This window comes from Bathycoccus prasinos (genome assembly GCF_002220235.1).
Source record: "Bathycoccus prasinos genomic : Chromosome_9".
Classification (NCBI taxonomy): Eukaryota; Viridiplantae; Chlorophyta; class Mamiellophyceae; order Mamiellales; family Bathycoccaceae; genus Bathycoccus; species Bathycoccus prasinos.
Window position 1 is genome coordinate 585829 of NC_024000.1, and position 21137 is coordinate 606965.

A 21137-nucleotide genomic window follows, 5' to 3' on the forward strand; every position below is an offset into this window, starting at 1 on the left:
GCAAAAATATTCACATCCAAAGCTACGCGCTACTACTTATCTAAAGTCTCTCTCGGAACGTACGCCCAACCTTCCGGCAACGTGCTGTTCGCCCGAATTGCTTCTTCGTCACTCATGAGCGCGGTAGCTGGAGCTCGACTTCCATTTCTGGACGCGCGGACGGAGCCGCGTTTACCTCGACTCGCGCCTCGAGCGTACGCGGTGGATCGCGCTTTTTTGGGAGTCCCGCCGTTTGATCCCGGGTGGGATAAGTCCGGGTTTGACGTCGGGGGGAGTTTGTTTGGGAGGATACCGTCGAGGAAAGATGCGTCGCTGCTGTAGCTGCTCTGGTGTTGGAGTAATCCGGCGGAGTTGGAGGTGGTTCCGACGCCGAGACCGAGAGCGTTGGCGGTAACAACACCGCCGCCGCCTTGATTGTGAGCAGATTCGCATTCGAGACGCATGGATCTCTGCATAGCTCTCAACGCGCTAAGCATGGAAACTTTCCCGCGTTTCCCATCCGCAGACGCGCGAACGGTTTGAACCATGACCTCATTTTCGTTATCCGTGAGCGACAACTTGGCAACTTGGACGCCTTTGCTTTCGTCTTTTTCTCTTTGGATGGGCGAGTGCCGGTCGCAATACGCCCTCGGTTGTCTTTTGGAAGAAGTGCTGCCGTCGGAGAAACGGGCGTGCCAACCAGCAGCTCTCGCGCAGCACAAGTGGAACCGCGCGCGACAACTACCAAACGCGCACGTCGCAGCGCATCCGCCTCTTCGCGAATAACAAAGCGTGCACGAATTTGACAGGATAGGCGTATCGATTTGCGGCGGTTGCGCGACAGCGACAGTTTGAGCGGCGGCTCTATTGGTCGGCGTTCCGGAGAAGTGAATAGTTCCACCAAAAACGGTTGGATTAATCTCTACGGAATCGGCGAACGGGTTCGTCGTCGCGCCTCGGACTAATTCCGCGCACGACACGTGGACCCACGCCGTCGTTGTCGAATTCTGTTGATTGGCTCTCTGCGAAACTGGAAGCGTGAGGGATGCTTTCTTCATGGCGCCAAGTTTCGCGGGACACAAAATACACGAAACGCTTTTCCCCTGTGCTCGTAATTTCTCGTCGGCGGAAGTTAACAAAGGCGAATGTGCCGTGCGTTTTTGCGCATCCGGCCAAGATCCGTAGCCGCTCCCGTGATTGTGCGCACACACGTCGCAGACGAAAGATTTGTGCTTTTCGTTCTTCTCGGATAAAACACCGTAACACTCGTCGTGCACCGTAACGTCGCATCCGAGACACCGGTAGATTGTTTTATCCTTGACTACTTTCGCGGGACAACACGAGTTCGCGCAGACGTTGCACACGTCCAAAACAGTTCGACTCGTAGAGGCGTGTAAAGGATCGAGAAGTTGGAACAAATTTCTCGCGTCGACGGTTCCGATAGCAATACCTTTGTTATTTTGATGATCGGCGTTCTTATCTAACGATCGCTCCGTAAACGAAGACTGTTTCGACTCCAACGCGTTCGCTTTCGGACTCGTTCCGAAGAAGCCGGCAACTTTACCTCTCAATCCTAACACTTGTAACGCGGCGTTGGCCAAAGCGACGCCGCGCCGCGGGCGAGAAACGTTCGCCGATTCATCCGGCATTTCAGGAATCACGAGTTGATCCGGATTCACGTCCGGATTACCGGTCGCTGCCGCAACCTGTTCCCCGAGATGGCGGCGAAACGCTTGGCGTTTGGACTCTTCCGCTGCTGCGGCGGCTTTTTCAAACGCTTGCTGTTGATCTCTCGCGCGCTTCTCCCTCTTTTCCTTCCTCCGTGCTTCGCGGATGGTGTTGACGAACGCATTCGCTTCGCTGATGCCAACGTATCTGTTCTCAAACCACGTCGCCTCTTCTTCAATCTTGCCGGTAATTTCTTGGAAGAATTTCGTCAAGTTTGATCGATTGGCGTTGATTTGATACAGAAGCTCGTATTGGCACGTGAGCAACTCGTTCTCGACGTCATCGCACGGAGCGCACGAAACCAACTCTGGGTTGTTTGAAAAATACTTTTGTAAACGCTTCAACTCGTCCTTCGCATCTTTAGCCGTCGGATCGTCCTCTTCGTCGCTTTTGCTTTTATCTTCATCATCACCTCCGTATCTTTGCATCGGAACGACGGCTAAAGACGGAAACTTGACTTTACCGTTGGTATCGGGCGAGAATGGTGATTTGAGGGTTTTGTTGACTTTCGGCGTCGTCGTCTCTTCGTGACTCCTTCCTTTTCGCGCCGGCGTTTTCTCGTTCTTCCGCTTCTTCGTTTTCGAGGCGGACTTTTTCTCTTTCATTTCTTCCGCGCATTCCGCTGCGACATCCTCGAGCGCCTCTTCTGCCTTCCGCTTCTTCTCCATAATTTCATCTTTGATGCGTTCGCGCAACTTCTCACACCGAAACTGCGCCTCATCCGTCCCACAAGTTGCCTTGGCGTGATCCGAGCCTTTTTCGCACAAAGCGCACGCTTTCGCTCTCTTCGACGCGCTCTTATTTCCTTTAGCTCCTCTTCTTCCCGCCGGTATCTTTCGTTGTCTCGAGGGCGTCTCTTCTTCCTTTTCTATGGTTGCGGTAAACTCGGGCGTTGTGAATGCCGTTTGCATGAGTTGCAGAGTGTGCGGGTGCGCGGCTTCGCCCAGAGCTATGCGCTCCACCGCGTCGTGATCGCCGGATGCGCCAAACGTCGCCCGAATGCGATTCTCGAGTTGTACCTTCTTTGCGAGTATTTCTTCTTTCGTTTCCATGAAAGAAGATCCACTCATCCCACGCGCATTCGCTTTCTCCGCTTCCTCCAACTTTATTTGCGCTTCTTGTTGTTGCAGAAGCAACAGTTGTTCTTGTTGCTGTTTTTCTTCTTCTTGTTGCTTCAATTGTTTCGCTTTCGTCGTCCACGCGCTCTTCTTGCCTTTCTTCGCAGCCGTGCCTTTGCGTTTCTTCGTTACGGTCGCGCCCATCAACTTCGCATTAGCTCCGTACCCAACACCCGCGTTGTTCGTATCCTTCACCACGACCACATCTTTATCAAATTTCCTCCCGTGGTTCTCGATGGCTTGTTTTCGTCTTTCGACAATTTTTACCACAATCTCCGATAACCATATCCGCGCACGCATGACGATTAAATCGTCCTCGGTCAGCTCCTTCTCCTCTTCTTGCGCGGCTAACGCTAACTTTGTCCTCGAGCTACTCCTCGAGGCGACTTTCTTTGCGGGCGCTTTCATCCATCTATCGCGCGCTTGTTTGTCGCCGTTGAAAATATCTTCCAAAAACGACGCGGCGATGTCCTCGTCCTCTTTATCTTCATCGTCATCTTCGTCGTCTTCTTCGTCGTCGCTTTCTTTCCGCAACAAACTTCCTATTTCTCTCGACATGGCTAAAAACGCAAAACACAACTCTCGAATTTCGTCGCTTTGCAAACAGTCAAACGACTGCGTCGCTCTCGTCGCTTCTTCCCCTAGCGGTTTGAACGCGTCAAAAGGCGACTGTAAAAGCAGTAAAGGCGCCGCACCCAGCGCCGGCGCTTGCTGGTGTTGGAGTGGGAGTTGTTGGCCACTCGTCGTCGCCGCGGCTCCTGCCGCCGCTCTCCTCAACCGTTCCTCTTCGCTCACCCCCTCCTCGTTGTTGTTGCCATTGTCGTAGTCAAAAATCATCATCCCGTTCCTATTCCCAATTGGCGGTATCTTCAACGCCTGGTCGTCTCTCCAGTTCTTCGTCGGCAACACTCTCGCCACATCGTTCGCTCCGACCCTCCGAAACACTTCCTCCGCCCACCTCCACCACGAGGACGTCTTCGTTTTCGTCAGCATCGTCGGCGCGCCTCCTTTGTGTTGCTTCAAAGCGCTCTTCTTCTTCCCTCCTCCTCCTTGAAAACTTTTCCCGCCGCCCGCCGCGCCGGCCAAGTTGCCAAAGCTCCCGAAACTCTTCTTTTTACTCTTAAAACTACCCCCGCTCTTCTTCTTAGCTGGAAAAGAAGACGAAGGTTGACTACTTCTCGCCGAGGCTTTCTTCTCCATCTCGTCGACGCCGTGCGCTTCCGCGAGCGTGTACGGCGCACGTTGCAACGCCAACGTCGCCGCTCCTCCTTCTCCGCGATGATGATAAAAATTCCTCCCATTACTCTCCTTCTCTCGACCATGTCTACTGCGATGATGATGATGAGAAGCATCGTCGTCATCCTTCAAATCTCCTCCATCGTCATCTCGTTTACGTTTTTGTTGTTGTTCTCGTTGTTGCATCATCATCATCATCATCATCCCGAACCCATTGTTGTATTCCGAAAGCAGTTGTTGCGCGTGATGCCCTCTCGGTAACCAAGAAACATTTTCTGCTTCCAGAACGTCCTCGTGGAGGCGGAAGAGCTCTTCTTCCAGCGCGTCCAAGCGGAATTCGATCGGAACGTCGCGTTTCTCCTCCATGTTTGGTGCTCTCTAAAACCTAAACCCTAAACTACAGAAAGCGCTCTAAATTCTCTCTCTTTCTTCTTTAAGGAGGACAACAAATACCACCCCACCACCTCTCTCTTCAAAAAAGTCGTTCCTCCCACGTCGTCGTCGTCGTCTCTCTGACGACAAAACGCAACAAAAAAGGAGAAAGCAAAGAGAAGAAAGGGGTGGTGGTGAGACAACAACGCGCTCCCTCAAACGTAGTTTATGTGATGATGATGTTTGGGAGGAGGAAAAATTTGATCTCTGCTTTTTATGTTTAGGGTCTTAAACCCTAACAGAGACAGGTTTCTTTTCTCTCTCTCTTTTTTCTTCATTTTTCTTCCTCTTTGTGTCACAAAAACACACTTACGTTTGTTTGCTCTCTTCTTTGAGAAGACGCGAAATATAATAATGAGACGCGACGATGATACTGCAGAACGATGAGAATAGGAGGGTGGTTTTTATCCTGGGCTCGACCGGTGTCGGGAAGACGAAGGTCGCGGAAGATATCGCGGTGAAGATTTTAATGGAATCTTCATTTTCGGAGACGACGAACTCGGAGACAAAGAAGGTAAAGAAGAAGAAGTCTGATGATGACGACGATGATATCGATGACCAGATGGTGACGATCGTGAACATGGACGCGTTGCAAGTGCACGAGGAACTGCCGATCGCGACCGCGCGAGTTTTGGTAGAGGAAAAGGAGAAGAAGAAGAAGACGAGAGGGGAGGTGGTGCACGAGTTGTTCGGGGTCGTTGGGATTGAGGAGGAGGAGGAGACGAGGACGAAGAAGAAGACAAAGACAAAGAAAAAAGACGTGCGGTGGTTTCGTGCATCATTTTTAGAAATCGTGGAGAAGATTTGGACGAAGAGGCATGGAAAGAGGAGCGTCGTCGTATGCGTCGGCGGTACGCCGTATTACGCGAAAGCGGCCATGTTGAAGACTTTTTTACCTGAACGCGAGGCGTCGATGCCGGATACATCGGACGATGACGACGACGACGACGACGACGTGGATAAACTTTCCTTGGAAGAGAGACGAGCGATGCACGAGAGATTGCGCGAATTGGATCCAAAAGCAGCCGCGCGTCTGCATCCGAAAGACGCGAGACGCGTGAGAAGGTATTTGCAAATAGCCGAAGAGGCAAACGGCGAAGAAAGTTTGTTGCCTTCAACGATATTTCAACGCAAAAAAGACAAAGCAAACGACGACGAACGAAAACAGCAAAACGAGCAACAACTGATGTTTCCACCTACCGTGACGAGAGTGATACACGTGGTCGCGGAGAACGAGGCGTTGGAAAAGACGCTCGAGACGCGCTTGGAGCGAATGCGCCACGACGGCGTCGAGAAGGAGATTAAAACGTTCATCGAAACCTACCCGACCGCCGCGAAATCAAACACAGGTGTGGCGCAAGCCATTGGCGTTCGAGAGTTTCTGGACGAAACAGATGACGACACAGAAACACGATTCGAGAAAATGTGCGCGCGAACGAAACGTTTAGCCAGACGCCAACGCAGACAGTTTGCAAACATGGTAGAATCGAGCGAGTTTCGTTCCGCGCCGACGATCGAAATAGACGCGACGAAAATGCACGAGATGCTGGCGGCATCACCGCCCTCGTCCTCGAAGGCGAACGCGTTTTGGGAAGACGAAGTCGTCTCCCGAGCGGTACGATTCATTACGGAGGAGTTTGTCGACGACGTAAACGCACCATCGACGAAAAAGAGCACTCGCCGCGATGTTATTGTTGATCTCGAGGAAAACAACGACGCGTGGATTGAACGCGCGTGCGAAGCGTGCGGCGATCGAATTTTCCGCGGCGATCGCGATTGGTTGGCGCACACGTCCTCGAAAAGACACAAAAATCGCGTTCGAAACTTGAAAAAGAGTCGAGAGGGAGAGCGTGGGAGTTTACATCCGAACAAAATAGCAGCAATATAACCGCGCCGCCGTGCGGCGGCGAGTAGTAAAAGATGACTGAACAAGTTTTTATTAGAACGTCTTAGATGATGATGTAATCACAAAATTGGTTACGTGTACACTTTATGCTTTTGCGAGAAGTAAGATTTTTTATTTGCCCCCAATGTAAGGCACCAACGTCGGCGTTTCTCTCTTATACTTTTGATACGCCTCTTCGTTACCCCACCTCTCGTCCGCGCTCTTCTCTAACAACGGAATCCCGCTCAACTGCGTGATTAAAAACGTCACCAGCAACGGCGACAGGACGCACCCGATGATTTCGCCGGCGCCGTATTTCGCCACGCCGGACAACCCCACCATACTCAACCCGGTCCATAAAGTAATCTCGCCGAAATAGTTCGGGTGTCTCGAAACGCTCCACAAACCGCTATCGATGTATCTTCCCTTATTCCTCTCGTCCGCTTTGAACGCTCTTTTTTGTTGATCGGCGACCGTTTCCATGGTCAATCCGACGGCAAAAATGGCAAACCCGATCCAATCTAAAGCTCTCAACGGTCCTTGCGTCACCGCGTTCGCGTTGATCAAAATCACCGGCATCGCCGTCACCAGCACCCAAATCCCTTGTATGAACCAATAAATCCCAAACGTCGCCGGGTCTTCTTTAATCCCGTCGAACCTTTTATCCCCTCCGTCTTTATGCACCCGCGTGACGAGAAACGCGCCCAAGCGCATCGCCCACGCCAACAACGCCGTCGTCGCCAACGCCGCGCGAGGTTCCCCGTTCGTGCACGCAAACGTGGAAACCGCGACCGCGGCAAACGCCCCGGACCCGCACAAATCGTAATACTTTTCCGTTTTCATCGCGCTCGATATCGCCCAACCGACGAGTTGGATGCCAAAATCAACAATCGAAGCCGCGCCGATTATCCACGCCACGGACACCATGTTTGTTGTTGTTGATGAGAACACAGACAAAGACGATGACGCCGCCTCCGAAAACGACGCCAACTGAGGACCAACGGGAGGAAGCGACGCGAAAAACAACCCTTCCGTACCTCTCGCTGGTGTTGGTCTTCTCGTTCTCCGATGCGGCGACAAAGAGGACAGACTTAAACTCGGGGAAAATCTGTTGTCGTTCAAAGACGGATGACGATGACGACGACGACGACTTGGAATAAAACGCGTTCCTTCCGTTCTCAAAAGTCCTCCTCGAGCACAAAAGCTGGCAAAAGCAGCGCGCGCAGTTTTCGAAGGAGAGGATAAAGACGAGGAAATGAAAGAGGACGCGAGCAGCGAACGAAGACACCGCGAGCTGCTTCCTCTCAGCATCCACCGGAAGAGAAAGACAACAACAGCAGAATTTTGAGTTGTTTTCGAGTGATTTGTGTTTGGTTCGTTCTGAGGAGAATGTTTTTTTTTGAGACGCTTTTTCTTCATTTCCTGCGAAACGTCTCAATTTTTTTTTTCCAAGACTTTAAACACTCTGCTATTACATACTCTTTACGCTTTGAGAAAGAACCTCTTCTGCTCTGCGACGACGACGCGTTGAAAGAACAACAACAACAACAACATGCGACGACGACCGCGAAAGAATCCACGTCCGAAAAGAGCGGTGAACGCGAGGACGGTTTTGAAGGGAAGCGGGAAAGAAGAACCTTTGGTGTTTGTGCGTTCGAGGATTCCTGATGATGAGGATGTCGAGGCAAATCATCAGATACAAAAAGAAGAAGAAGAAGAGGGAGAAGAAGAAGAAGAAGAGGGAGAAGACGAGGACGTGAAGCAATTATGGAGGATTATGTGCGTGCCGTGCGACGATGTCGTGGAGCAAAATCACCAGATGCGAGAAGAAGAAACTGCTTTTATTGCTAAAGGAGTGAAAAGAAAGAGAGGGCACGAGTGCGATGTTTGCGAGAAGGTGTTTGTAACACCATCTAAATTGGCCACACACATGCGTACGCACACGAAAGAGAAACCGTACGAATGCGATGTGTGCGAGAAGCGTTTTACTCAATCCAGTAATTTGAAAGTCCACAAGCGTGTTCACACGAACGAGAAACCGTATGAATGTGATGTGTGCGAGAAGCGTTTTCGTGATTCTGGTCATTTGCAAAGGCACATGCGTATTCACACGAACGAGAAACCGTACGAATGTGATGTGTGCGAGAAGCGTTTTATTGAATCTGGTGCTTTGAAAAGGCACGTGCGTATTCACATGAACGAGAAGCCGTATGAATGTGATGTGTGTGAGAAGCGTTTTAGTCGAGCTGATAGTTTGAAAACCCACATGCGTATTCACACGAACGAGAAACCGTACGAATGTGATGTTTGCGATAAAGCTTTTCGTCAACTTGCTCATTTGCAAAAGCACATGCGTACTCAACATTAGCTCAGTTGTACTTCTAAGTATACACATACACGTCGTATATTCATCAGCATTTAACCAACCCTAAATTTATTTTATTCAGAAAGTTCGTTAAGGGATTACGCGCGCGCTAGAAGAACACACGACGCAGAGCTCGAGACGAGGGAAAGATTCAAGAAAAAGAACGAGAACACATAAAACTACCACGTGCATCATCATGGGTGGTGGTAACGGTGTCGTCCTCGTCGCTGTTAAAGTCGTTCATTTTGTCCCCGCTTTGTGCACTCAAAAGAGGATAAAATGGAGTCAGCGGAAGAAGGCGCAAAATCATCATCATTATCATCATCGTTTCTCGCCGTCGTCTTTATCGTCGCCTTCCTCGGACAGAGGAGGAGGAGGAGGCGAGGAGGACGTGTTGCCACCGAAGAGGACGAGCGTGATTTACGGCGTGGACTTTTTGCCCCAAACAACAAAGCCTTTGGCGGAACAACAAGAAGAACAACAAGAACAAGAACCACATCGAGATTCGGGATTGATGCCGACATCATCAAAACCACCGCCGTCGTCGTTCTCATCATCACCATCATCATCCGCGACCCAAACGACGACGACGACGATTCAGACGACGACTTCAGAACAGGAAGAAAAATCGAGAAAGTCCGCCAACGTGATTGATTTGTTCGAACGCGCGGCGTCGCCGATCGGGACCATCGAACGCGCGAAAGCGGCGCTGAACGCCGCGCAAGCTCGGTCGGCGGTGACGTCGCCGATTGAGATTGGTCGGGCGAAAAAAATTGTGGAGGATGGGTTATCTACGGTGAAGAAAAGTGCGGCGAAGACGTTGAAGGAGGTGAGCGATGCGGCAGCAAATGTGGCATCTGGAGTGTCTGGAGGAGGAGGAGCGGCGGGAGGGACGCTGAGAAACGCGCAGAAGAAAGCGCACTCGATTAACCATTCCATTGACATCGACGACGATGCGAACGGCGACGCGACTGGGATGGATTTCTGGTCTTGGACGCCTCCGGAGAGGAAAAAATCCGATACCGATGGCGCGCCGGTGCCTAAATTACAGAAGCAAATGCAAACTAGAATCGAACAGGCGGTGCAAGTCGCCGAACGCGGCGTGACGCAAACGCTGAATTTAGATTTTCAGTCTCAAGTTCAAGCGAAAGGCACGAAAGAGTTGCCGCTGGCATTTGAAAGCCAAACGGCGACGCAAGCGGACGAGGTGGAAGCAGACCAAAGAGCGCCGACGGAAGCGGAATTCGCGTCCGCGGTGAGAGAATTAGGCGCAGATGGCGAAACGCACGGCGAGCTTTCCGACGGCACGCGATGGTGGCGAGAAGCTGGCACGAGCGAATTAGAAAACGGGCGCGTTTGCGAATGGACGTTAGTGAGAGGGCAGTCGGCGGACGGGTCCGTCGAATGGGAAGAGAAGTGGTGGTCCACCGCGGACGCGTTTGATTACAAAGAACTCGGCGCCGTAAAATCCGGACGCGACGGTCACGGCAACGTCTGGCAAGAATCGTGGTCTGAAATCTCCTGTTCCGACGTCTCGCGAGGTTTCTTCACGGACGCGAGTAAAAAAATCGAACGGTCCGCGAACAAATGGGGCGCCAACGCGAGCGGCGCGGAATGGCACGAAGACTGGCGAGAGGCGTACTGGGGCGACGGCGTCGTCGACCGAGAATGTTTCAAGAAATCGTGCGTCGGTAAAAACGAGATCCCAGAGGACGGCCACGCGTCTCGATGGAACCACAACTGGAAAGAAAAATGGGACGGCCACGGCGGTTGCATGAAAACGAACGATTCTTGGGCAGATCGAGACGTCGGCGAAGACGGCGGCAGCGGTCGCTCCTGGGGCGAGCGTTGGTCCGAACGATGGGGTTCCTACGCCTCTCACGGCCGTCAAGGCGAACGCGAAGGCTCCACCTGGAACGACCGCGACGGTCACAAAGTCAGCAAAGACTGGGGAGAAGAACACTGGCCAGACGGACGAGTGCGCAAATACGGCCACTCCAGCGACGGAAGCGACCACTGGGACGTTTGGGAAGACACCGACGGGTGGTGGGAAAGACACCCGTCCTTCGGATGGGCCGAAGCCGTCAATCACAGTCCGCAGCTCATGGGGATCAAACCCAGGAAAGGTTCGAAAAAGAAAACGAAAGGGAACGAAAAGAAATCGAAGTAGTTCTCGTAAAATCCACCCCAAACACACACCAGTTGTACATTAAAAATAATTAAGTGAAGCTGTTCTCGTCACAAATAAACTCTCACATCATGCGCGCGTCTTTTCTTCTTTCGACTCTCTCTCCTGCGAGTCGTTACCGAACGAGCAGCAGCAGTCGTTGTTGTTCTCCGGTGCTCTGTCGCGCGAAACCTTCTCTTTCTCCATCCATCGACGATAAGGAGAAGAAGAAGAAGAAGACAAAGTTGGGGAAGAATTCTTCCTCCCCGGCGGCGGCTAAAAAGGTGATGGAATCGAAGTCGTCGTCCTCTTCAGAAAACGACGTGGAGGAACCACCGTCATCATCTTCGAAAGCAGCAACGTCAAATTGGTTTGAAGGTTTAGAAGCCGCGGCGGATAAAAAGTCGGAAACCATGCGCACTCGCGCGCAGTTTTACGCGGAAGAGAACAACAACAACAGTTTCAAACAGTACTTCGAGTGGGACGAAACGAGAGAAGAGGAAGAGAAGGAGATGAAAAACGGAGGGAGAATGGTAAAGTTTGGAGAGGAAATCGAGGACGAGGAGGATGGGTCGGCGAACGCCTCTTCTTCTTGGGGCGAATTGGTAAGCTCTGATGATGTTGAGGAAGAGAGCTTTGATGAAGACGACGCGATTGAATACGACGATTCAGACGACGACGACGACATCAACGTGTTCACGCCGGGCGGGAAAATGTACCAATTAGGCGCGGAATTCGAAGACGATTACGATTACGAGAAGGAGAAAATGAAAAAATTGGAACGAGGGAAAGGAATGCCGTCGGAGATGCGGTATTTCGATACGGCGAAGATTTACGTGAAATCCGGGAACGGCGGGAACGGGGTGATTGCGTTTAGGAGAGAAAAGTTTGTACCGAACGGTGGTCCAAGTGGAGGGAACGGCGGGATTGGTGGGGACGTGTCGTTTACCGCGGATGAGAACATGCACTCGTTGCAAATGTTTCGGAAGAAAGTGCACCATCGAGCGAAGAATGGGAAACACGGCGGAGGGTCGAAATGTAACGGCGCAAACGGCTATCACTTGGAGATTAAAGTACCAGCCGGGACGATTGTGAGAGATTCGCAAACGAGAGAGGTGCTGTGCGAATTGTTGGAACACGAAGAAACGAAGACGATAATCGCTGGTGGTCGAGGCGGGAGAGGTAACGCGTCGTTTAAAACAAGTAAAAACAAAGTGCCAATGTTAGCGGAACTCGGCGAGGAAGGCTTGGAGAAATGGATCGAGCTCGAGCTGAAATTAGTCGCGGACGTGGGTGTTATCGGTGCGCCAAATGCAGGAAAATCTTCACTGTTAGCCGCCGTTTCCGCCGCACGACCAAAGATTGCTGATTATCCGTTCACGACCATCGTCCCGAACTTAGGCTTGGTCGAAAGAGATTACACGCGAATGGTCTTCGCGGACGTGCCGGGTTTATTAGAAGGCGCGAGCGAAGGTTTAGGTCTAGGTTTTGAGTTTTTGAGGCACGCAGAAAGGACGCGGTTGTTGCTACACGTGGTGGATTGTTCCGAGGAGGACTGTTTGCACGCGCACGATGCCATCGTGAGCGAACTGATGCTCTTCGATGAGACGATGTTAGACAAACCTCGATTAGTCGCTTTGAATAAAATCGACGTGAGCGACCAAGCGAGAACGAACGCGAAGAAATTGAAAGAGACGTTAAAACTCGAAGGCGTGGAGTGCTTTGAAATCAGCGCGGTTTCGAAAGAAGGCGTGGACGAGCTGATGTCCAAAGTCGCCGAGACACACAAAATGTTAGGTCCGAGACGGTTAGAGAGCGAAGAGTCGCTCGAGATTGAACAATCGAGAGCGAAAAGAGCGGCAGACGGTGCGCGCATTGAAGATTTTACCGTCGAAGATACCCCGTACGCGTTCGTCGTCAGAGGCACCGCGGTTGAACGATTCTGTCAAATGACCAACTGGGATTACTTTGAAAGCTATAAACGTTTCGCGAGAGTATTGAAAATGAGTGGCATTGAAAAGGCGCTGAAGGAAGCCGGCGCCAGCGAGGGCGATCGCATTTTGGTCGGGAAATTCGAGTTTGCGTGGTCCAACGACCATCGCGAGAAGACTTTGTACACCACTTGGAAAGAAAGAAGAGACGAAAAACCAGGAACGCAGCAAGGGTCGAGACATTGGCCGCATGCGATGTAAATTGTACAACTTACCTAATTTTTTGTTGGGTGCATTTTTGTAAATATTATCACCACACGAGTTGTTGTTAATGCATCATGGTACCAACTGGTACCTCGTCACAAGACTACACACGCTACTACGAAAGCTAATAGTTTTAAACTCTTCTTCCTACTGCTAGTGCTCGTCGTCGACGAGCTCGTTGTGAACACGACTGGAGCGCCATTTTCGTTTACGTAATTCCATTGGGGAGGCGGCGAAGGGGAAGGTGGTGGAGGCGAAGGCGGTGGCGAAGGCGGCGTTGGTGGAGGGCACTCGTTCGGACAATCTGCTACTCGACTTTCGATTAAATTTGGAGGGCACGCGGCGCCGCTGCCACGTTGGGGAGTCGTGATGATTCGAGAGCGAACCTGCGTGTGCGTGGAGGCGTAGCAAGGATCTGCGCATATCGAAGGCTCGTACGCCGTCCAATCACTCACGACGCAGTCCACGTCCGTGTACTCCGATTGCGCTAACTTTCTCGTGTACCGTTTCTTGCGGATGTCTGTTTCTCGCGTCAGCTCGTGTGATAACACGATATCTTCTTCTAAAGCGAACAATTTTTTGGACACGACATCGAGCATTTCAATAAGCATCTTCTCTTGTCCTTTTGAGGACGGCTTGATATTCGGAGACGCGTTGACTTCAATCAACCACGGAAAATAGTTGTCATCGATAACAAAATCAAATCGTAACAAACTAAAAGCGGTTGTTGTGAACGCGTTGGACAAATACGGCCGAGCTGCTCTAAACGCATCTTCTATGCGTCGATCGATGGTTTCGAAAAGCGCTTTCGATTTTTCCTCGCCCAAGTACCTCGCGAACGCCATCTTGGCCTGAAAGTCTTTACCCGGCGAAGAAGCGTTCACTAAACTCGGCATACTCCACGCGTTCGTATACGTTGATTCTACAAACTGGCCATTCGTCGCAAACCGAAGCATGACGTCATTCCATACCTCGTACGTCAATTTCGCCTGTTTCGTTTCGCCATCTAAATAATGCGTTTCCGAAAGAAACACGTATACGCCATAATCGAACGGCATTCCATCTATTTGCAACGCGTTATCGATATATCTCTGGTACATGGATTCACTCTTCTTCAAAGTATCGCCACTCAACATCACTTCGACACCGCCGTGCGTCGGCTTCTTCCGTATTACCGGAACGCCGCCGCCGTCTCTCCTTTCCGGCACAAAATCTAACCCAAGCTCCATCAACTCTTTCTTCGACGTCAACACATCTGTCCCTTGAATGTGATTCACTCTCACATCCTCGCTCAGTCTCACAATTTCATCTCTCAATCGGTACTCGACGTCGCCGCGCTGAAACGCGAAAAGCGCAGAACAATACTTGATTCCCCCAATCGCATCTTTCTCGGACTGGAATATCTTCACTTCGTGTCCGTTCTTCTCGGACTGGTCTATTAACAACCGCAAATGCTCGACGTTGCCTTTCTCGTCCCCGATGACGCATAAGGTGGTCTGTCTCGTCTTCTCCGTGCTTATCCCCGTGATACTACGAGCAGCAAGTTCTTCTTGTTTATCCATTTTTAGGGGTTGACGTCGTCGGTCGTCGACGGGGCCAAATGTGACCCCGGCGGCGAGTGAAGAAGATAGACGCGCGAGTAGTGTAAGGATGACATAAAGCGAAAAGAAAATCATCATAATTCGTGTTTTTCAGTGAGACAACATGGTCGTTTCATTTTATGACGCAAAAGCGAGCGGGTTCTTCTTTATTTTGACGAATTCTGTAAAGGGAGGATAGTGTTTGTGTTTTTCACATTTTCCTTTCATTTTCCTATAATCTACGCTCTCACATCTCTCTCTCTCTCTCTCTCTCTCTCTTCCTTCTCTCTCTGTAACTCTCTCTCTCTCTCGAGAATTTGCATCGAATTTCATCATGGCGTTGTTGTTAAACTAAAACCCGTCTCGCCCGTCGCCGTCCTCTTTCTCCAACTTGATCATATCGTCGATTCGTAAAATCGTAATAGCGGCTTCGGCGGCAAACTTGAACGATTTGCACTTACTCATCGTCGGTTCGAGGACGCCGGCGGCGAGGTTGTCTCTCAACTCGCCTTTGTGTAAGTCTAAACCGTAACTGGCGTAGTGTTTGTCCTCTTCCTTGCCGGATTGAGAGGCGAAGTGGTAGGCTCGTAGTTTTGCGACTAAATCGGTGGAATCCTTGGCCGCGTTGACGGCTAAAGTTTTCGGGATGCACAACAACGCCTCGGCGAATTCGGCGACGGCGAGTTGTTCGCGCGAACCCAACGAGACGGATTTTTGTTCGAGATGAACAGATAACGCGGATTCGACGGCTCCTCCTCCCGGAACGACCGAACCGGATTCTAAGCAACGTTTGACGACGCACAAGGCGTCGTGTAAAGACCGATCGATTTCGTCCAGGAAGTAATCGTTGGCGCCTCTCAAGAGCATGGTACACGCTTGCGAGGATTTGCAGCCTTTAATTAAAATCATCTCGTCATCGCTCACTCTCGTTTCGAACACTTCTTTCGCTTCCCCTAAATGCGTTGGGTCGAAGGATTCGTTCCCGTCCATATCAGATAATGAGCTCAAAACCTGCGCGCCCGTTGCCCGCGCGACTCTCTTCAAATCTTCTTTCGGCACGCGTCGACACGCAATCGCCCCAGCTTCTACGAAATACTTTAACGCCATATCATCGATACCTTTGGTACACAGAATAACATTCGCACCCGCTTCCAACACCATCTGAATCCTTCTCGAGGTAATCGCCGACTCTTCTTCTCTAATTCTTTCCAACTCTTTCGGATCGTTGACTAAAACTTGAATCCCAAACAACATTTTCGTCTTTTGCAAGTTGAAATCCAAGCACGCGATTTTCGCGTTCGACACGTGCGTCGGCATACCTTGCGCCGACCGGCCTAAATTCAGCGCGTACCCATCTAAAACTTCGCTCTCTTTCGCCGATTTCCCGTGCGCCTTCAAAATGTTCACTCGATTTATCGGATACTTCACGTCGCCCATATCGTCGTACGTCTTCACTTTCTCGCACGCGTTCACGACTAAACCGGCGAAGAAATCTGAATCCATCCCAACAACTTTCGAGCTCATGCTCGTCTTTGCCACGTTCTTAATCGTTTCCATTCCTAAATCTTCCACCTTTCGCGCCATGTGTTTCTCGCAATACTTCACGCACTCCTTCGCCGCCAATCGATACCCGGCAATCACCGACGTCGGATGAATCTTTTGTCTCACTAAATCGTTCGCTCTTCTTAGCAACTCCGCGGCTAACACGACCACGGACGTGGTCCCATCGCCAACTTCGCGGTCTTGTAACTCCGCCAGTTCGACCAAAATCTTCGCCGCCGGATGTTCCACCTCTAAAAGTTTCAAAATCGTCGCGCCGTCGTTGGTTATCGTCACGTCGCCGATATCGTCCACGAGCATCTAATGTTTTTAGAAAAGAAAAGAAGAAGTTAGTTTTATGCAAAGGTATAAAACTTCCGCCAAACGTCGAGCGCGACGAAGCGCTTTCAGCAGAGAGAGAGAGAGAGAGAGAAAAAAACGATCCATCGCGATGCCAACGTTGACTTTTTCCCGGTTCGAAAACAGAATTTTAACTAGAATACCTTGTCCAACCCAACGGGTCCTAAACTGCTCTTCACGATGTTCGCCACCGCTTGAACTGCGGTCACGTTCGATTGCCTCACGTCTTGCCCGCTCTCGCGTTCGCCGAAGAACACGTCCGATTGTCGCGCGCCTTGCATTTTGATTTTGATGATGATTTGATCGATTGATTTTCTTTTGTTGTTGTTGTTCTTCTGTTGTGTGTGTTGGTGTGTCGTTGTTTTGTGTGGAGAAGCAAGCGCTCTTTGTTTCTTTTGGAATGAAGAAGAAATGATGAGAAAAAGACAAAAAAAAGAGAGAAGCCAAAAAAAATTTTCGGAACTGATGCACCAACTTCATATTACTCACACATGTGAACACATCTCATCTTCTTCTAACGAGAAGAACATATTCAATTTAGTATTCGAGAAACTCAAATATCTTTTTTTTGCTCGATTATTATTCTCGCGCAAATATTCCCACATCGTGAGACGACCTCTGTCTCAAATGCCACGTCGCGTGATGTGCGCATGAATACTCTCGAGCGAAAATCAACGGTTCAATCACATGTGAACAAAAAATGTGTCTTCGTCAAAAATGAGAATAAAAATCAGACACAGAGTCCTGTTTTTCTCGTGTGCAACAAAACAACAAAAACACAAAAAAAAAGAGAAGAAAGCAAACAAACATTAGAGAGAAAAAAAAGACACACATCATCATACTGATACGCGTCATGGTGAATACTACTACTACTCAAAAAGTGCTCCTCGTCGCTTTTTCGGTTGGGTTTGTTTTGTGCGAGTATCGTTGGTATCACGCGAAGGAGAAGAAAAGAGTCGAGGGGATTTTTCCTAAGGATGATGATGATGACGGCGTAAAAGTCAACAAAGCGAAGAAGACGACTCCTGCTGAGAAGAAGAAGAAACAGAAACGGGAACAAAAACAGAGCTTTTGGAAAGAAGAGACGGAGGAGAGCGAGAGTGATAACGACGACGACGATGATTCCGTGCGGATTTTTTACGCGAGCACGAGCGGCAACGCGAGATCTTTAGCGCAAAAGTTAGGCGCCGATTTAGACCGGACGGTTATCGATTTGAGCGAAGTGCTCGAACCGGAGAAGACGTTCGCGAACGAAGAAGAAGAAGAAGAAGGAATACTAAAAATGGAAAGAAAAAAGGTGCTGAAATGCGCAATTTTTGTCGTCTCGACGACGACTGGGGGCGAAATCGCGTCCGAGTGTAAACATTTCATGAAATGGTGCGAAGAGCAAGCGTACGACGAACGCGCCGGGTGGTCGTATTTGAAGGAGCTCAAATTTTGCGTCTTTGGCGTGGGCGATTCGCAATACGAGGAGAACTTTAATCGAGCGGCGAGAATGATCGATAAACACTTCGCGAGGATGGGCGCGGAAAGAATTTTGAGGAAATTCGACGGGGACGAAAGCAGCGAGGTGGAGATGAAAACGCAGTTTGAGAAGTGGACGGAGAAGTTGAAAGGGAGAGTGTTTCCGCCGACGACGGCGGAGAAGAGGAGACAGAAAAAGAAGAAGGAAGCTGATGAAGAGAATGTAAAAGAAGAAGATGAAGTAGAAAACGACGACGACGATGAGGAGGAGGAGGATGAAGTGGATCGATCGGACACGGAAAGTTACTTTTCTGGATCCGAGGACGATATGGACGTGGAAGATGTCGGGGGCGATGGAAGCGCGCGCGATCCAAACGCGCCGAAACCGGAAATGGTCACTCCGAAGCTTCGCAAAGCGTTGACAAAGCAAGGGTACAAGATTCTCGGGACGCACTCGGGTGTGAAGTTGTGCAGATGGACGAAAGCAATGTTGAGAGGTCGAGGCGGGTGTTATAAGCACGCGTTTTATGGGATCGAATCGCACCGGTGCATGGAAACTACGCCGTCGTTGGCGTGCGCAAATAAATGCGTGTTTTGTTGGCGACATCACACGAATCCAGTCGGAAAGGAATGGAAATGGGAGATGAATCCCGCAGAAGATATCGTGAACGATGCGTTAGGGCAGCATCGCAAAATGATCAACGAAATGCGCGGCGTGCCTGGCGTCACCGAGGCCAAGTTGCAAGAAGGCATGGATCCGAGACACTGCGCGTTGTCGCTCGTCGGGGAACCAATAATGTACCCGGAAATCGGCAAATTCGTTTCGTTACTCCACGAGAAGCGCATATCGACATTTTTAGTCACCAACGCGCAGTTTCCGAAAGCCATCGAAGATTTACCGCCAATCACGCAGCTGTACGTCTCCGTAGACGCGGCGACGCCGGAGACGTTGAAGGCGATCGATCGTCCGTTACATAGCGATTATTGGGATAGATTCGTAGGTTCTTTGAGTAGCCTAAAAACAAAACCGCAAAGAACGGTGTACAGATTAACTTTAGTCGCCGGTTGGAACTTAGCCGAAGCCGAAGAATACGCGAAACTGGTGAAACTCGGCGAACCGGATTTCATAGAGATTAAAGGCGTAACGTATTGCGGCTCGAGCGATAAGAGCGCGAGCGCGTTGACGATGAAGAACGTTCCGTATCACGAGGACGTGGTGAAATTCTCCCAAGAAATTTGTCGATTGACAAATATAGAGCAGGAAGAAAAAGGTGCTTCCTCGTACGAGCTCGCTTGCGAACACAGTCACTCGTGTTGCGTCTTGCTCGCGAGAACGAAAGATTATAAAATCGACGGAGAATGGCACACTTGGATTGATTACGAAAAATTCCAAGACCTGGTCGCCAAAGGCGAGCCTTTCGAAGCGAAGGATTACATATGTAAAACTCCCGAATGGAGCGTGTTTGGTGCGAAAGAAGGCGGCTTTGACCCGAACCAAACTCGCGTGAGAAAAATTAGAAACCATCCCGCGAAGAATACTACTACTACTTAAAAGTAGTTGAGAAGAAGTTTGGATACATGAATCGGTTGTTATAATGTTATAATTTTGCACTTAGTTAGGTATATACTACTATCTTTGACTCTCTTGAATCAAAGCGCGATGTTTTTCTACATTCAGTTCCAGCTGCGTCAATAAAGGCTCAACGGCGTTGGGCACGATTTCCTTCAACAGTCCGTACAAAGGCTTCACGGTTTCCTCGGCAAACTTAATCGCCTGCCTCGAAGACGTGATATCCGTTCGTAAAGCCCTGTCCACGTGCGCACCGGTTAATTTTTCGAATCCCAACGACTTCTCCACGTCGCCTTGTTTACAAAACTCTTCCGTGATCAACTCGGCCCATTTCTTGGCGACCGGCCAAGGACGGCATCCGTTCAACACGTCCGCGCAGTGCAAAACGTACCCCAAGGCTACGTGCACGTCCTCTTTCTTCGCCCACTCTTTGATTGCTTTTTTACCTCTATTTCTCTCCAGCGCCTCTCGAAAATCCTCTATTAACGTCTCGTGTTTGTTCATATCGGTATACAATATCGCCGTCTTCAAAATCTCGTACACGGTTTCCTTCATTTCTTCGCTCCTATTCTTCTCGTCGCTTCTTCTATTACTACTCCTAACGTCGTCGTCGTCGTTACGAAACACCTCGCACTTCTCAAACGCCTCGATCGCGAATTCCACGTGCCCATTCTCGTTCACCGCTTCGTTGTTCCATCTCTTCGCCTTCTCGCTCTTCGTCTCGACTAAAAACAGATTCGACTTCCCCGGATGTCCGCAGTCGTGCGCCACCGCGGTGCATATCAACGCGAACACTTCCACGTCGTCCAACTCTTCTCGCAAACCGTTCCCTAACATGTACCCTATACTTTGCGTGACGTCCGTCGCGTGCGCTCTGTTGTGATAGTCGATCGAGTCTTGGTAACTCGACTCGATTTGAGATACCCATTGTTTTACTTTTCGAGCGAAGTTCGTCTTCGCATTCGCTTCTTTCGTTCTTCTTCTTCTCTTAACAAACAAATCTGGAAGGAACTTCTCGAACACGCGCGTGGATATTTTTACTAGAGGGTTTTTCGAAACGCTCGTAAACTTGAACGCGTCGAAGAGATGCCCTCGAGACAAAAGCGCGCTCTCGTCGTCCTCGTCGTTTTCGTTGTTTTCCGACTTTGAAAGCGTGTTCTCGTTCTCCTCCTCTTCCGATGATGATGATGATGATGATGTTGGGGCTTCTTTCATTTCTCCCCAAATAAACGCTCTCGAACAAACAACGACGACAGAACAACAATCTTACTTCTTTTTTTACCTTTGCAAAAACTAGTACTGCCAGACGATCATGGTGTTACGTGTTATCTCCTCCTCTCGCGAGAGAGATTTATGCTTTCGTCGTTGTTCTTCTTCTTCTTCTTCTTCTTCTTCTTCTTCGTGTTGTTATGTGTGTGATATCGTTGCAAATCCAATTAAAACCCCGAGAGGAGAACCCTAAACTCTAAAACCCTAAATAAGAGATCTTGTTTCTGGGAAGGATAAAATCGCTCCTCAG

At 50.1% G+C, this 21137-nt stretch overlaps 10 protein-coding genes across 10 annotated transcripts; 5 read left to right on the forward strand and 5 right to left on the reverse strand.

Moving 5' to 3' along the window:
- Positions 1-32: 32 nt before the first annotated feature.
- Bathy09g03210 (set domain protein) lies at positions 33-4427 on the reverse strand (the record flags this gene model as incomplete). Its single annotated transcript, XM_007511000.1, has 1 exon — positions 33-4427. One exon carries the CDS (start codon positions 4425-4427, stop codon positions 33-35), a length of 4395 nt encoding a protein of 1464 aa, XP_007511062.1.
- A 433-nt stretch (positions 4428-4860) lies between these two features.
- Bathy09g03220 (predicted protein) lies at positions 4861-6381 on the forward strand (the record flags this gene model as incomplete). The annotated part of the gene is made up of 1 exon (XM_007511063.1): positions 4861-6381. One exon carries the CDS (start codon positions 4861-4863, stop codon positions 6379-6381), a length of 1521 nt encoding a protein of 506 aa, XP_007511125.1.
- A 129-nt stretch (positions 6382-6510) lies between these two features.
- Positions 6511-7797, reverse strand: Bathy09g03230 (predicted protein; the record flags this gene model as incomplete). Its single annotated transcript, XM_007510868.1, has 1 exon — positions 6511-7797. One exon carries the CDS (start codon positions 7795-7797, stop codon positions 6511-6513), a length of 1287 nt encoding a protein of 428 aa, XP_007510930.1.
- Positions 7798-7930: 133 nt separating this feature from the next.
- Bathy09g03240 lies at positions 7931-8746 on the forward strand (the record flags this gene model as incomplete). The annotated part of the gene is made up of 1 exon (XM_007511204.1): positions 7931-8746. One exon carries the CDS (start codon positions 7931-7933, stop codon positions 8744-8746), a length of 816 nt encoding a protein of 271 aa, XP_007511266.1.
- Positions 8747-8939: 193 nt separating this feature from the next.
- Positions 8940-10913, forward strand: Bathy09g03250 (predicted protein; the record flags this gene model as incomplete). The annotated part of the gene is made up of 1 exon (XM_007511175.1): positions 8940-10913. One exon carries the CDS (start codon positions 8940-8942, stop codon positions 10911-10913), a length of 1974 nt encoding a protein of 657 aa, XP_007511237.1.
- Positions 10914-11002: 89 nt separating this feature from the next.
- On the forward strand, positions 11003-13102 carry Bathy09g03260 (GTPase ObgE; the record flags this gene model as incomplete). Its single annotated transcript, XM_007510807.1, has 1 exon — positions 11003-13102. The coding sequence occupies one exon, from the start codon at positions 11003-11005 to the stop codon at positions 13100-13102; it is 2100 nt and encodes a 699-aa protein (XP_007510869.1).
- Positions 13103-13200: 98 nt separating this feature from the next.
- Bathy09g03270 (tubulin tyrosine ligase-like family, member 9) lies at positions 13201-14667 on the reverse strand (the record flags this gene model as incomplete). Its single annotated transcript, XM_007510907.1, has 1 exon — positions 13201-14667. The coding sequence occupies one exon, from the start codon at positions 14665-14667 to the stop codon at positions 13201-13203; it is 1467 nt and encodes a 488-aa protein (XP_007510969.1).
- Positions 14668-15036: 369 nt separating this feature from the next.
- Positions 15037-16865, reverse strand: Bathy09g03280 (T-complex protein 1 subunit alpha; the record flags this gene model as incomplete). The annotated part of the gene is made up of 2 exons (XM_007510941.1): positions 15037-16545; positions 16728-16865. 2 exons carry the CDS (start codon positions 16863-16865, stop codon positions 15037-15039), a joined length of 1647 nt encoding a protein of 548 aa, XP_007511003.1.
- A 572-nt stretch (positions 16866-17437) lies between these two features.
- On the forward strand, positions 17438-19600 carry Bathy09g03290 (predicted protein; the record flags this gene model as incomplete). The annotated part of the gene is made up of 1 exon (XM_007511089.1): positions 17438-19600. The coding sequence occupies one exon, from the start codon at positions 17438-17440 to the stop codon at positions 19598-19600; it is 2163 nt and encodes a 720-aa protein (XP_007511151.1).
- Positions 19601-19678: 78 nt separating this feature from the next.
- Bathy09g03300 (predicted protein) lies at positions 19679-20833 on the reverse strand (the record flags this gene model as incomplete). Its single annotated transcript, XM_007510990.1, has 1 exon — positions 19679-20833. One exon carries the CDS (start codon positions 20831-20833, stop codon positions 19679-19681), a length of 1155 nt encoding a protein of 384 aa, XP_007511052.1.
- Between the last annotated feature and the right edge of the window lie 304 nt (positions 20834-21137).